Source organism: Acipenser ruthenus, chromosome 14, assembly GCF_902713425.1.
Source record: "Acipenser ruthenus chromosome 14, fAciRut3.2 maternal haplotype, whole genome shotgun sequence".
In the NCBI taxonomy this organism is placed as follows: Eukaryota; Metazoa; Chordata; class Actinopteri; order Acipenseriformes; family Acipenseridae; genus Acipenser; species Acipenser ruthenus.
The window spans coordinates 29,686,124-29,702,265 of NC_081202.1; the positions used below are offsets into that span (position 1 = coordinate 29,686,124).

A 16,142-nucleotide genomic window follows, 5' to 3' on the forward strand; every position below is an offset into this window, starting at 1 on the left:
ATAGAGTTCTTTACTAAGCTGAGTAACACACAAGCTTGACATGTTGGTTACAAATTTTGCCACACTACATTTCGGGCAGCCAATTTTCCACCTTGCTTAAAGGATTGACTCAGAAATGCCTGGCCTCATTTGCTACTTTTCAAACATTTGACTGTTTTACTGTTATTATGTAGGTGAGTAGTCTTATGTGTAACTGGAGTGACAACATTACCAAATTGGGGGTTTAAATTAACAGTAACAACTGCCAGTAACAGTTGATCTGCAGAGGTACAATGACACTGTAAAATAATGACCAGTTCTGGAGCTATTATCTGGATTTGAAGTGCAGTAAAAGGTTGTGTACCACAATCCTGCTCAACTGTACTACATTCCTCCAAAGTTCAGCATTCTGGGTACTCGATCAGAAAGCAGGGTACAAGGGTCATTTTCGCTGTAGTGACACAGTATATGATTGGCTGAAATTCTCTTGATGTTCTGGGTCTTCTATCTTCGTTTTCTATCTTCGTTTTTTTCTTCTCTTCTTTTTCTTCTCTCCATCTCCTTTTTCTTTTTCTTCTCTCTTTTTCTTCTTTTTTCTTTTTCTTCTCTCTTTTTTCTTTTTTTCTGTAAGCTTCAAGATAGAGTTTAATCCCTGGTTCCCATATGACTACGCCATTTAAAGGCAGTTTGTGCAGTAGCTAGGTTACGTGACCATTGTCTGTGCATTTAAAGGTGAACAGCTTTGTAATGTCCAAGAACTTCTTGCACATACAGCTATGGCAAACTTTTTGCATCACCTAGAATTTTAGGATTGAGACATAATTAAACAAAAAAACCAAACATAATTTAGATATTTTATTTAACTTCACGTAATCCAAGAAACTACACAATTATGTAGGGTGATGCTAAACTTTTGGCCATCATGGAATACAAAACAATTGCAACCTGTACAGTGACCTCTATGTACCTTTTGGAGTCTAAGATTTAATGAAGTATTTGTCAGAACCATGACATTAACACGGGTCCAATGAAAGCAAATACACATAGATACATTGCTGAGAGATTTAATTAGGTTTTTACCATAACAATGACATTTTTAACTGGTGCCAATTAAGAAACAAAACAAAAGACGGATCTAGAATATGAGAATTCCAAAGCTGACCACCTGGTGGTGTTTGACAGGTCTCAACATGCCTTCTGGGCAAACAAGAGAAATACTTTACCAATGTTACCCCAGGTATTTAGGATTTTCAGATTTCACCGGGTGCTGTAGCTCTGCATCTACACATACTGCTGTGTGTTAATGTGTTGCTTATCCATTGTGTGCTTGTGGTCAGTGTTGCCAGCTCAAGGATTAACTATGAGCACACACACTCTAGACACAATGAAAGTTTAATCATTAGTAGTTTTTTATTAAGTACACAAATATTAAACAGAAATCAGACAAGCCAGAAAGTAAGTCTCTTAGTCTCTAAGCACCAAACACAAGTCAAAAACTCTCACTGCACTCTGGCTAGCAGGGCAATTGTAATATGACACCTCCTATCTCCTCACAAACAAGGCATCAACTTCAACAGCAATCAGGCTGTGATGTAGCTAGTACCTTGCTCAAATGCACGCACCCAGCCTAACTGAAATGATGCAGACAATCTTAGAATATATCACATTAAGCATATTAATGGTATATAGATTAAAGATATGGCAAGTTTACTTTTAAAGAACTTCTTCATACAACAATATGAGGTAGATTACTTTGTTACCTCATCAAGTTTCACAAGTTATGTCGCACGCAAAGTGTGCAAACTAAATAATTAGCAGTTCAATTCTATGTGAATGTGTTACAATTAATTAATTTAGTTCCATGAAATGAAAATGCAACTGGAATTATACTCAACGGTTCCTTGAAGCTTAGACTTTTGGTCCGCTGGTTTGGAAACTCAATCTGTTGAAGTGTCCAGTACAAAAGGCTCTCCTCTCAGCAACAAAGTCTTCAATCCCACATTGGATCAAACTTGGCAACAAAGCTTTCAATTCTCGATAGAAACAACAAACAGCTGCATCAAATTCTTCAGTCCTCGGTATGGGATCCACAACAGCGCCCGTCTGCTCTGTCCTCTTCACTGAATCTTTTAGCTACGCAGGTAGCAGGGCACAGTTTCTTTTGGATACTGTGGTTTTAGGTGTACAGTAGACCCAGGCTGGTTTGTCTGATAACAGTCTCTGTAAGTTTTACGGCAGTCCTCCAGCTGGGCCTCAGTCTCGTTACTTGTGGTCGTTGACTCGCTTGCAGCTTGCTTCCTTGTCTTGATTACATTTTTAGGCAGAGTCCCGGAGTTGCAGGTTCGCTTAGCAGAGTGACAGCACCTTAGTTAGCATTCAATGTGGAGTGCAAAATGTTTAGTTTTGCTTGGATATTTATAGTCTTTTCACTCTACTGAATAGCCATTTTCATAAGATCATTTGTGTATCTTGCCTTTTTACACTCCCAGTCCTTTGATATTTTAATGTCCTTTTCCACTTGGATATCACTGGTATGTCTTCCTTGTGTCAAGATTGATTGTTGTTGCACGTGTGAATTATCTGTACATAATTCAACTGTCCTTTCAGCCTACTCCAGTTCAGGCGCCACCTAGCCCCGGTCACCGTGTTTAGTATGTCTGCAAGAAAGAGGCCCTCTTCTCAAGACACAGCAGTTTGCCCTGGCTCTCAAGACACACAGTTTTCGTAATTAATCCAGTTATTTTTCCAATACACGTTCCTATATTATTATCATATTCAGGGAATATGTCCCACACGTGGTAGTGGGCTTGCCCGTGCAGACAGTCGCTTATAATTTCATAGTCGCTTTTTCCCATATTTTGGGCTTGTTTTTGATTCTGATGTCAAAAGTAAAAACATAATCTAGAGTTGCCCTTGTTTTGAAGAGGGAGGTTGCTATTTTTCTGTCAAATCTGGCAACCCTGCTCATGGTACGTGTGCATTAGTGCACATGTTTACACACCTGCATATGTTTTGTATATCATCTTGTACACTTGCTTACAAAAAAGAATTGAACTTTGGCCATTTGGAAAACCAATTGGTATCTTAAAAATAATGAATGTACTCAAAACATCTGTATATTAAACCCCTTTACCATCTTCAGGCCCAATGTACAGTAATTTTTAGCAGCAGACTTGTGAATAAAATCCCCTTTCTGGATAATCCTTAAAAGAGCAGATTGTTCTGAGTCAGGAAGTTTTAGGCTGAAATTTTGTTTTGTTATTTTCCCCAGTTGCTATCGTAAAATGTAGCATGTTTCTATGCATCACAGGAGGAAAATAAATTAAGTTAAATTGTATAACCGCAAAACCTTGTATGGCATTTAATGAAATCTAAACTAGTTTACAGTCCAAAACAATGTGTTCTAAATGCCAGTAATCAGGATTTCTTAAGTGAAAGAAAAAATGTGGCACCTATTCCATTCCATTGTTTTCTGAGATTAAATTAACTTTCTATTCTTCTTCTTCTTATTATTACTGGCAAAACTGAAAGGCTGCTATCCTTTAGATTATTGAATAGGATCCTCCTTGGCCTTTAAAATATTTGTACAGACAATAACGGTGTAAAGATACTGATTGGTACCCACATTTCAGTAATCTCTGTGCCGGTATTTATTTCCAACAGAGTTTAGATCCCTTAGATCAGGGGCTCTTGTCATCGGGTTTACATGCTTACCCCACACATTTCCTATTGGATTCTGTTCCTAGAAACAGATACACAGAGATTACTGGGCAACAGAAAGGTGCCTGACAAACTGCAGAACAAGCAGTTATTGTAAAGTGGACAGTCAGCCCAGTGGTCAGATAAGAGAGATATATAGCATAGCAGACTGGCCCTGACACTGCTGACTGTGCAGCACGGTACTATATGGTACTTTGTGAAGGAAACTTTTATTGGGGCAGCAGAGGTGAACTCAGAACTCCTGTCCGCGCAGGTCAAGGCCATGCATGAAGCATTGTTCAATATATAGTGTAGACCTGCATACTATATAATCATACTGTATCGTAAAGTTGTTTTATGTTAGGGTATTCTTAAATTGTTTGTTTATTTTCTAGTTCTTTAGAAAAAAAAAATTGATGTTAACAAAAGTTCCCCTATTGAGAATTTTCCCTGTTTTAATGTAGCAGTTTTCTTAACTGGTATTCCCTATTTTTGTATAATTTAAGCTTTGGAAAATAATTTGTTTTCAAATAAAAAGCACATAAAGTATTAATAACTGTGGAAAATGTTACTAGTTATTTTTTTTTAACCAACTGCAGAGTACTAGGCCTGTTTCCTTGAATGGACACACTCCATACTCCAATATAATCCTAGTTATTGGAGCCCAAAATGTAATGTGTGTGTGTGTATATATAATACCATTTTATCTTTATACTGTCAACAATGAAAATGATGTGAGAGCAAGAAGATTATTTGGAATCCACTTCTAGTCTGTTTGTGCCCAGCATCATGGGTTTTGTACGACACCCATACGGATTGGTCAAGACGTACGTAGATGTATCCCAATTAGGAATTGACATATGGCAGATGTTACTCTCATGCATAGGTTGGATTCTATTTCATACTATCTCCTTGATTTACCAAATTCCTATTGCTCCTACCCCACTGGTTGCTATTTTGGCTGTATATGTTGTACTTGTGTTACCATTCTGCCAATGGTTCATACTGTGGCAGCTGCTTTGTGCAACACAGCCATTGCATCGCCATGGTAAGGATTCTGTCAGTCTGACTCTGTGTTTGCTCGTCCTGTTGCAGGAAGCCTCCTGCGCGTATGTTCTGATAGTGACGGCGGTTTACTGGGTGTCTGAAGCCATCCCCCTGGGCGCTGCTGCCTTGGTCCCGGCCTTCCTCTACCCCCTGTTCGGAGTGCTCAAGTCCAGTGAGGTAAGGCTTCTTCTTTCACTAATCAACCTGCTCTTTCAGTGAGCTCAGAACAGGACAAATACAAATGGGCAGGTTGAAAACAAATATCGAAGAAAGACTTATTTTCTTAAATGAATAACAGTGTTTTGCAAGCAAAAAACAACTTGGTTGCAGACAGGAGCAGTTAATTATAACAAATCATTGTATAGTGGTTAATATTGACTGTTTTAACAGTATTTCAGTGAAGGGTTGTCCTTTGTAAAAGTTTAATCAAAATTTTCACATTAATTCTGCAGTTTTCCCATGCTTTTCCCTTTTTTTATATTCTTTTCTGAGCTTTACAATGCTTATACGTTGCTACTCTTTTACTATGATAACATTTTATAATAAGGGGTAAGCTACTCGTTTAGAAGATAATCCAGCAGTTATCACCATCTTTGTAAAGGTCATGCTGATAGGAATAGATCAATATTATGAAGCAACCTTAGTTATGTTAGCAAACAGCACGAATGCAATTTTAAAAGCCTTACTTATTTTTAAATGTGCAAATGCTGCTCTGCAGTGTCACACCATCAGCATGACCATACTAAAACAGGCATGAGTTGTTTACCCTCTCTTAGTACTGTAAGTCAATCTACTTGTTTGTCACTTCCATATTTCTTTTAGTAAGCATTTCACAGGGAACAGAATTCCTTGTGAAACGTTGAGCTTTGCCTTGGGCTATTGTTGCATTACATGGTGTCTCATTGGAAAGGGATCTTTTTCAGAAATATTTAGGTGTATGGATGAATGAGCATATTCACCTTTCCATATCTTGTATACTACGGGTTGTGACATCACCATCTTCCCTGTTCTGGTTTATGTAAATTACATTTGATCAGTTTGATAGTAAACCGTGTTAGACATACTGTATAATCCATGTGCCATCGTAAGCCATCCATTTGTATTGTTTTATATTTAAGGTGCTCAAAGAGTAAGTAGCATGGGTCAGAAAAGTAGTTACACATCCCCACGTGTTGCTACAACTGTTTAAATAACGTACCTGTCATTTCTTTCGTTACCATCCAGACAAGTTTTTACACTTACAAATTTAAACTCTCTCTCAAAGGTCTTTTCAAGATGGCTGTACATTTGTACATTTTTTTTAATATATATATATAGTTTTATGTAAGATTTATAATTGAGTGTTTTTTAAAGTTGTGAATGAACATGCACTAAATACAATGCAGTACCTCACTTTCTTAAAGTAAGTTTGCTTATTTCTCTTCATACAGGATCATCTCCAATTTGTAAATGCAGTAATAAATATATAAGTAGGTATATTGCATGCCTATGCTTTTAAATAAAATGTTCAAACTCATATATTTATGTATTAATATTATATGAAACTGAAGACGGTCCTGTATGACGAGAAATGAAAGTTGTCTTATTTTAAGAAAGGAACGTACTGTATTGTATTTTGTATGTTCATCCATAATTATAAACACTCAATTATAAATTAAGTAAAACTATAAAATCCATAGACCATGTTTATTTAGTTTTTTGTTTGTATTTTTGTTATTTGATTATATATTTTGTCATTGCTTTGGCAGTACATCTACTGTAGTCATGCCAATAAAGCATCTTTGACACTGATTGACTCTGAAACTACATTGCCGTCGCTGCCCAAGCTTCATTGGGCCGTGTCTCTTCAGGAATACAGGTAGGAAAAAGAAATTCACAGAGAGAGAGAGAGAGACAGAGAGAGAGAGAGAGAGAGACAGAGAGAGAGAGAGAGAGAGAGAGAGAGAGAGACCTCTGATCTCACACTAAGCAGACATCCTATTTAAACAGTTGTAGCAACGCATGGGATCGTGTAATGCTATATTTTTCGGAACCCCGCTACTTACTCTGTATTGAATTAAGATGGTACCAAGTCCTTAATCTGGTAACATTGGCTATAGTTTACATTCTCATGATGTTATTCATTGAGTTGTCCCAAAAATTCAAACCCACATGAACTCTCCAAGTGGAACAATTTCCATCAAATCTTAGAGACTGAATTTGATGCCCTTGCTTTCTCTGTTAGGTTTTACAAGCCGCACCTGGGAATCTGTTTGAAGCTCTTCATCTTTTAATCCACAGTCACGTGGTGTTTTATGACTTTTGCTGTTGCTTTGAGTTTGAACCACACATTGTATTGTGTGCCTCTGCCACCTGCTTAAATAAATAAATAATGATGTCTCCTAAGTCTCTGGTTGGTATATAAACCCATTCACCCTTCTGACTGCCTTGCTAGCTATGTGTCAGATATTACATACTGCTCCTCGCACAGTGTGGTCTGATCTTGTTGGTTACCTTCCAAGAACAAGAGGCCACTGAGTTCATAAGGAGGCCAGGGTACTGGGGTACACTGCAGACTAGCATGACTCATGTTTGTATTGACTTGGACTCAGTTTCCCTTTCTTCGTGGATCCAAACAGCATGGACTTCTCAGAGTGTTTAAAAAAAAAATAGCTACTTAAAAAAAAAAAAAAAAAAAATTAAATAACTTTTGCATTTTTTTTCTACATTTTTTTATTTTTCAAGGAAATGGTTTTTACTGCGTTTTATTTCAAAACAAGAATACCTGAAACTAATATATAGCTATATGGTGAAGTAGTACTTCACCAGTCTGGATTTGTCTCAAAATACCAGGCTTGAACAAACCTCTAGTACACTGTGGACAGGAGCATAGTACAATTTCCCAGAACCCTGTCCTGGCTTGCAGACTAGCCTTTGTTAAGCTATATTATTTAAATGTATCAACATATTTGATCTGCCCAGTAATAAAACATCTCAGTTAAGTGTTCATAAGGAGGCCAGGGTTGTCCAGGAAGCTGTATCAGCTGTAATGATCATGTTAAACAAGTACATCAACAGAAAATGCACATTTGCAGAGAGGAATAAAATACTTTTAAACACTATAAAACTACAGTAGGATGTACATCTGCCTTTTAACTGTTGCGCTCTACAGTAAAATACAGTGGAATGTAAGGTGGCTCTCAGCCAGGGTCACTTCACTTGGTGTCATGACCAGGTGCTGCGATGCTTGGCATTAGCACTGGAAGAACGGCATAATAAGATCAATGGCTCGGCTCCAATATCAGTAATAACTGGCGCACAGAAACAACATTCCTCCATTAAGGAGAGCAATTAAGAGGAACGGTTATTACAACTAACATTTGTCTGGGACAATTGGAGGCTGATAAAGATTGGAGAATGCAGGTAGATATTGGCCAGTGCCTTTTTTCCCCATCTGAGATTGCTACAACTACCCTTCGACATTGTCCTGGGGTCAGTCTCAGCATGCCTTGTTCTCCTGGTGGAGTTAACACCAGGAGCTAAAGTTAGACACTGAGGTGGAACAGTGGGGATAGAGAGTCCGGGTTTATCCAGTAGAGATGGGTTGTCGTGGATTTGTAGCACACTCCATGACCTGGCTTCTCAGATACTGGATTCAGTGGACAGGAGTTGCAGCATATAGTGAAGGCACTATCCGAGGAGCCAGAGAGAGCAGCAACTGGCTCTTGTTGACGAGTAAATACATGCAAATGTGATTATTACAATTATTGTGTCAGGGGTCACGGAAGTTATGTTCAAATAAAACAAGTTAAAGTAAAATTATTTTTCCTTTGCATGTTTATATAATCTTTACATCAGTCAAGTCATTTTGTAAAACATAAATATTCTTAATAGTTTTTCAGCGCATGTTGTTTTACATATTTGTAGAGCGTTTATGTAACAAGAAACTTCACCAAACCTTTTATTATTATTATTATTATTATTATTATAATACAAGTTGTAGTATTATTATTCAGTCTTAGCCTCCTATATACAGGGTGATTAGAAAGTAAGTTTACCACATCAATGCACCATATCATTGATGTGGTAAACTTACTTTCTAATCACCCTGTACATTTAGGGTTGCATTTGATTATAATCTTTCACTTACTGTGAGCTTATTATGCTATGATGAGGGCCCTCTGTGCCTGCATTGGTTTTCATGTAAGGTAAGGGTTGATACCAGAATACCTGATTGTAGTTAAGACTAAATTAAACAGCTGCATTTGGGAAATTACTTTTCTTCTATCAGGCGACACAGCCGCTTAGCAACACTGTAATTTATTTAAATAGGTTGCTACGGAAGACCAGACCAATCCTCACTTTTTTAATGTTCTTGAAATATGATTGAACTCAAAATGAGAACATTTTGTACAGTTACAAAATAAGGTACAAACTTGTTTCCTGTTTCTTTTTAGTCTTTGCAACGGAAATAGGTCACAGCAGCCATCAAACATAAGGTCATCCCCGGTTTTGCCAGCAGAACCAATGATCTGATTTTATTACTAATTACACAGTTTAGTTAATTTTCAAGGCAATCCATGGAAAGGATGTAGATTATGCTTGCTATCTTTCTCAAGGGCATGATGCAGATGCTATGACGATGTCTGTGTGAGATGAAAGCTGCAGATTCCTGGAATGCACAACCCTAGTTTGTATCCATTTTGCTTATCTCTGCAGGTGGCTTCTGAGTACTTCAAAGACACCACCTTGCTGCTCATAGGAGTGATCTGCCTGGCTGCTTCTATTGAGAAATGGAATCTACACAAGCGCCTTGCTCTGCGGATGGTCATGATTGCTGGAGCCAAGCCTGGCATGTCAGTATAGTAGCCCAGTGTTCAGTGGTGACATTTTCATATTTCAACATACTAATGGTATCAAAGTGGTATGAAGCAATACTCTATATGAAGTACACACGTGTTTCTGCTGTACCTGGTGAAGGGATTAGCCAAACCTTCATCTCCTTGACTTTTCATATAACAGTGGTATCAACCAATACACACTGGTGATCCATTGCAGTATAATATCAGTACTAGTTTACAGCATCAGGACCACTATGAAATTCTCAATTTATTAACCATGCTTGGGGTTTATACTCTGGATTATAGTGGCACCATACTGGTAATATTGCAGTAAATAATGGCAGCACCTTGGTGCCATATCACTACCACTGCCATGCAGTATTTCTTACAAATGCATTCAGTTGCCATTGCTGGTAACGCTGTATCTTATATAAATATTTACCCGGATACATTTGTACAGTAATGACTGTAATTTTACTATGCTGAAGCATTAAGCATGCTCCACCATTGTTAGCCGTGTTTTGTTAATATTGATTTATACGATTTCCCATGCTTGACTGCGCTTTACCATGTGTTCACTTTGCTATTATTCACCTTACTATATATGTACCACCGACAAATGTAATAGTAGACCCTGGGACACGGTGAGAACGTCCAGTAAGCGTACTCATTGCAAACACGCCCATGGGCCGCCGTCTGGCCTCTCATGGGCTGGATATTCGCTGGTATCGCACAGTACAGTATTCTATGTATAACACGGTTGTACTTTAACAAGGTTGCCATGATGGTGTTTTTCAGGCTGGTGCTAGGGTTCATGTGTTGCACTGCTTTCCTGTCCATGTGGCTCAGTAACACCTCCACCACCGCCATGGTGATGCCCATTGCTGAGGCTGTGCTGCAGCAGCTCATCAGCACAGGGGCCGCTGACATTGATGAGGAGGCAGAGGCCATCAGCGAGGGCGATGAAGAGCAGGGGGGCCTGGGTAAGGGCAAGGGAAAAGAGTTGCTCAAAGATTTGTATAGGGCGGTCAAAATGAGGGTAAATATTGCAACGTCGCATCATGAATAAGAAAAATGGAAGTGCGGCCCATTTCTTGAAAGAGAGATTACTTATGTGTATGACAGTGTGACAACAAAGGGTGTATTTACAATGAATCCTGGTTTTATTAAAAATAAAACTATCCCCTTGTGGCAATGTGCCCCGCCCCTGTGTGCATTTGTGTGTTATGTGTTGCGTGTGTTAATGTTGGTGTATAGTCATTGGTACACGGGATATAAACGGGTCTGTGTTTCACGTGTGATTTAAAAATGTAGATTTATATTTAGGCACGGGATTGCACTTCACTTCACGTGCATTTAAAGTATGTAATAATACGTGAGCACGGGGTTGCACGTAATGAATTCACGTGCTGGGATTCAAGTGAATAATTAATTAGTAATTGAATCCCAGCACAACAGTATATATAGAGACACGTAGCTCTCACTCGGGGTTGGGTGTTCGAGAGTGGAGAACGGGAGAGAGAGAGAGAGGAGTTAAAATAAATGGAAAGAATAATAATAAATAATAGTAAGTGTTTTCACTCACCGTGTTTGTTTGTCTCCGTGCACCGTTTAAGTGTCTGTTCGTTTTTGTTTACCTGTTTATTTTGGCCGCAAGTGCCGTGTCCTGTTTTTTTGTGTTCTCTTATTTTGTTTATTAAATGCTGAGCACAACCAAGTGCTCAGCATCACCAACCTCGCTGTCTCAGTGTATTACTTCCTGTTTCTGGTCTGACGCCAGCCACTCCGGCCGTCTTTGTGACACCCCCCTACCAACACTGGTATCAATAAATCCAGTTCCAGGGTGAAAGTGTCCGTGTTCCGTGGTGCTGTAACATGCTGCAGTGAGGTGGCAGGGCAGGTGCTCCGGGTGGTAGTGCTGGCTCTGTGGCTTCAGCTCCCGAAATTCGTCTCCGTCTGCTTACACAAAACAACAACAAAACACACCAGCGCCCCGCTCTTGTAACGTGTCAATGTAAGGGGCCGGACTCCCGTAGCTGCGTCCCCTTTGTACTGCCAAACTCCTCCCCGTGATCAGCACAGCGCCACGCTCTATCCAATTGGTGCGCATACAACACAGCTGATCACAGAGTTGTTCAGCAGTCTTACAGCTACGCCCTTCCATCAAGATGACTGACTTCTGGTTCTGTCCTACCATGGAGTCGATTCATCCCTGTGAAGGCGTGCCATCAACTTTATTAGCGCCCTTCCTGGTCGGGAGGTAGATTTGCAGCTCAGATTTATTCTCTCCCGTTCACAGGCAATCAATTTATTATGTTTATAGAAGCAAAATAATTAAAGGCGTAAGCAATATGAAGATGTGATGTAAAAAGAGCCCATTTAAATAAGGCACAGTTGGGACAAACTCACATTTTGGAATTTTTATCCAGAATGACTAGTCAAATTGAATTGTTCCAAATTACACCTTGTTGCTATGGAGCTTAATCTAGGGAAAGTAATGCTACTAATTCAGTTGTTTAATTAAGATATGTAAATGACAACAAAAGCCCATTCAACTTTTTTGTTACTGGAGTGACGTGCTCATTAAATTTGGTACAAATCAGGCTGCAATGTTCACAACAAGCTAGTTTCAACAGAGCACTTCATTAACCAGCAAAAAGCTAAATATTAAAATACTGTAATATGAATGACAAAAAACGTTATGTATAAGTATCTGTGTGTACTTTGTGAAGCATTTCCTGTAAATGTGCTGTATATTCTTGCTTGAGCAGATGATAGGTGAATACAGTGAAATTCTTAGTTTTTAGATTCTGTTTTATATCCAAGATTTATTTTTTTGGTTTTATAGAGGACAAAGAAGAAAACCTGGACAAGACCCAGCTAGAACTGCTCTTCCAGAAAGAAAGGTACAAGATGGCAACCAATCCAGGGAGATCCTGCCATCTGTCCATTCCAGACAATTATGGAAGATTTAGTATTGTTTAGCAAGGATCAAACCCCACAGCTGGGTGGCTATTCTTTAAAGTCAGGTGTGGTCAATTGCAATGAACTAAAAGTAGCTCATTAACTGGGGATGATCGTGTTATTGGTATGGAGGACAGGTTGCAAGATAGTTTCAATTCCACCTCCAGGTGGATTGTAAGTAGGTTTTAAGATGTTCTCTTAAACGAACACCGTCCATCAGTCATTTGATTGTATTAAGGCATTAAGTTATTCCAGTTATTAGAACATAAGAAAGGTTACAAACGAGAGGCCATTTGGCCCATCTTGGTCGTTTTGGTTGTTAGTAGCTTATTGATCCCAGAATCTCATCAAGCAGCTTCTTGAAGGATCCCAGGGTGTCAGCTTCAACAACATTACTGGAGAGTTGGTTCCAGACTCCCACAATTCTCTGTGTAAAAAAGTGCCTCCTATTTTCTGTTCTGAATGCCCCTTTATCTAATCTCCATTTGTGACCTCTGGTCCTTGTTTCTTTTTTCTGCGTCTGCATAATAAATGCGTATTTAAATGGCGTTAGTAACCAAGCTGTGCACTTACAGCTTGTGTCTATCCAACACAGATTACATATTGACCTTTGAGCAGCAAGTAAGTATTAAACACGAGCTGCAGCTTTAAGGAATCATTCATTCTACAAGGACCCTGTCAGTCAACCTCAATATAGGCATCAGCCTGCTAGCTTTGCATTTATAATCTCTGCATTTAAATCCAAATTTGAAATCCTTTTTCCTTTCTTTACAGTGGAACAAAGAGCGACCTCATCACTTTAACAAATCTTGAGGTATGCAGGACTAATTTTTGGACTAATTAGTGAGCTGTTGTTTTTAAAGGAAATATGAATCCACTGCAAAACACACAAATGAACTAACTAACACAATGCTGCGGTCATAGACTAGTACAGTATTGGAATAGTGGTATGTATCAGCTTTTTATGACATTTACAAACAGTTATTCTGGGTGTAGCAGGACAGAGACTGGGTGCTAACGATGACACCGCACACTGAAAGTGCCTTGAAGAGTAAGTAGCGAGGTTCCAAAAAATATAGCATTGTAAGTGTTGCTACAACTGTTTAATAACATACCTGTAATTTTTCTTTTCATTGTCAACATCCTGACAGCTTTTTACACTTATAACTAAAGTCTGTTTTAAAGCTCTTTTCAAAATGTCTGCGCTAGTGCACTGGGCTTTGTTCTGTCCCTTAAATCAGTGCAGGAAGAGCGATTTAGAAAAAAAAAAGTGCTCTGGCTTTTCTGTTCCGTACCACATCATTATTGCTGTGTTACCTGTTTGACAATAATCCTTCCACTATCCGTGCACTAGAGCGGACATTTTGAAAAGAGCGTTGAAACAGACTTGAAAGTTATAAGTGTAAAAAGTTGTCAGGATGTTAACAATGAAAAGAAAAATGACAGGTAAGTTTTTTAAACAGTTGTAGCAACACCTGGGAACATGCAACGCTATATGTTTCACTATGCAGGAGTCAGGCTCGATTTGTGGTTATAGAGCTTTTTGACGTCATCTCACCGACAGGACAGAATCTGTAACAGCAGTGCATCACACAACACTGCCCGTTGCAGCATTATTCCATTTTAATACACCTGGAATACTCTGTGCTTGTGTAAGCCTAGCTGTCTGACCCCATCTGGTTAGCAGAGAATGCAGATAGATTGTTCCCCCAAGGGCTGATCTGGAGTCTGTTTAAAAAGGATGCGTTTTTTAAGGTCTATTGGAGGGAATTCAATCTTATTATTATTGAACCCACTTGCCCTTTTAATGCAGAATCTTTTTTGGAAATGTTGTTATAGGACTTGAATAGGTCAACACAGAAAGACACAGTGAAGAGGCAGAGTAACGGGTACCTGTCCCAGGTGAGCAGCTGTAGCTTTGTGTGCCTGGACAGTGACCTCATTAAATAAATTACTTGCTGGGTTAATGTTACTGCTGTTTTTTACTCGCAGTATGCTGGACCATTACTCGGGTCTGTTGGGTTACTGTTTGGTAGTCGTATGCCTGGAGCTCAGCATTAGTCTATCAATCAATATTTTAGAAAACAATATGTAACTCAGTGTTAGTCAACATATGCACCACAATTATATCCTCATTTAAAAGCTATACCATCCATTTAAAAAATGCATTTTACTTCCTAACCTTTTGGCTGAGTTGTCTCATGACATCAACAGCTGAGTAACTACAGTAATATCCACTGAATATGAAAATACAGGGCTTTCTATTGAATTTGTGAAATTATGGGTCACCAAAAAGTTAAATGTTGCAAATATGAAACGTTTACTAAGTATCTGAGGGGTGTGTTTTAAATTTGCTGTTTCTGTTTGTCAGTAAACTCCAAAACAGTCTTTAAAAATTCCCTTTTTAAACCAATTTTTTTTTAAGACTTGTTACAAAACCTGCTTTTAAATGAGGGACCGGGTGTCAGGATATAGGGGCTGGAGTTGGCACGTCCATCCCTACTCCTGTGTAGCTGTGCAGGTACTGACCCCAGCTGTGTTTGACACACGCACACCACCACCCCCCCCACCCCCCCCCCCCCAATACAGACAGCAGTCTCAATCCCCGAACTCCCTACAAGCAGCCGGAAGCAGAGCTCACGCTACCCGACCAAGAGGGATCACATGATCTGCAAGTGCCTGTCCCTGAGCATCACCTACGCAGCCACCATCGGGGGGCTCATCACCATCACCGGAACTTCCACCAACCTCATCTTCACAGAGCAGTTCAACATGTAGGTACCCCACCCCGCCCCTCCCTTCCCTTTCCAAATGTAACCGGACAGTCTGGGTGTGGACAGGCAACCATGCACATGGCAAGTGTCTGCATTCATGGCTCATCTGTAGAGGTGATTGTTTCTGTTAATCTGTTAATTTAAACGGTTGTAACACACAAGCAAAATGCAAGGGCTGCTATTAAATCCTACATGATATGTCAAAGTAAAAAAAAGTGAGCTTTTTTGTTTTACTGGTATAAATAAACTTGACATTACCCTGGTGTCAGCTAAGGCACTATTTAAGTAACCACTTTCCTTTTAATGAACATTATTGTCATGTACTATTCTATTGTCTTTTGGCATTTTTCCTTGCTATTTAAATGAGTTTAAAATTCTTTACACAGTAAACCGGATGCACCAGTACAATGGTTTGCTTGTTCCTTATGAAGCTATTACTTGATTACGTGCATTGTTTTTTATGACGTTAGAAGGACAGTGTTTAGCATTTTTTGTAAATAGCTAATAAGAGGTTAAAAAATGTATTTTGTGTACATGAAAATTATAAATGACTGCCGTCCCACAAGGCGAACAAGGTTTGTCCCACAGTAATTTGTGGATACTTCTATCAGACCAAAATTACACAGTTCTTAAGAAGTCACCAGACCAACCTGTACATTGCCACTTGGGCTGACTCTTCTATCAGTGTATAGTGTCAGCGTTTCTATTGTTCTGAATTGTGTAAACACACTGCAGACCCATTTTCGTGTGATTATCTCGTCCACTCCAGATACTGGTGTTTATCTGCCACAGGTCAAAATCCAGCCCCTTATCCAGACATCGATTTGACACTGTGAACTTGTTAATCTGCTTAACATTT

At 39.1% G+C, this 16,142-nt stretch overlaps 1 protein-coding gene across 3 annotated transcripts in view; it reads left to right on the plus strand.

Moving 5' to 3' along the window:
* The window catches only part of slc13a4 (solute carrier family 13 member 4), a 28,035-nt gene that overhangs the window by 2,625 nt on the left and 9,268 nt on the right, over positions 1-16,142 (plus strand). For 2 of the 3 annotated variants that reach the window (XM_034033640.3, XM_058986316.1), the window contains exons 2-8: positions 4,774-4,902; positions 9,424-9,560; positions 10,344-10,528; positions 12,394-12,451; positions 13,284-13,323; positions 14,349-14,411; positions 15,099-15,283. In XM_034033640.3, the coding sequence (XP_033889531.3) occupies positions 4,774-4,902; positions 9,424-9,560; positions 10,344-10,528; positions 12,394-12,451; positions 13,284-13,323; positions 14,349-14,411; positions 15,099-15,283 (797 nt within the window). The remainder of the gene's footprint in view (positions 1-4,773; positions 4,903-9,423; positions 9,561-10,343; positions 10,529-12,393; positions 12,452-13,283; positions 13,324-14,348; positions 14,412-15,098; positions 15,284-16,142) is intronic. The other variant, XM_058986315.1, reaches the window with a different exon arrangement.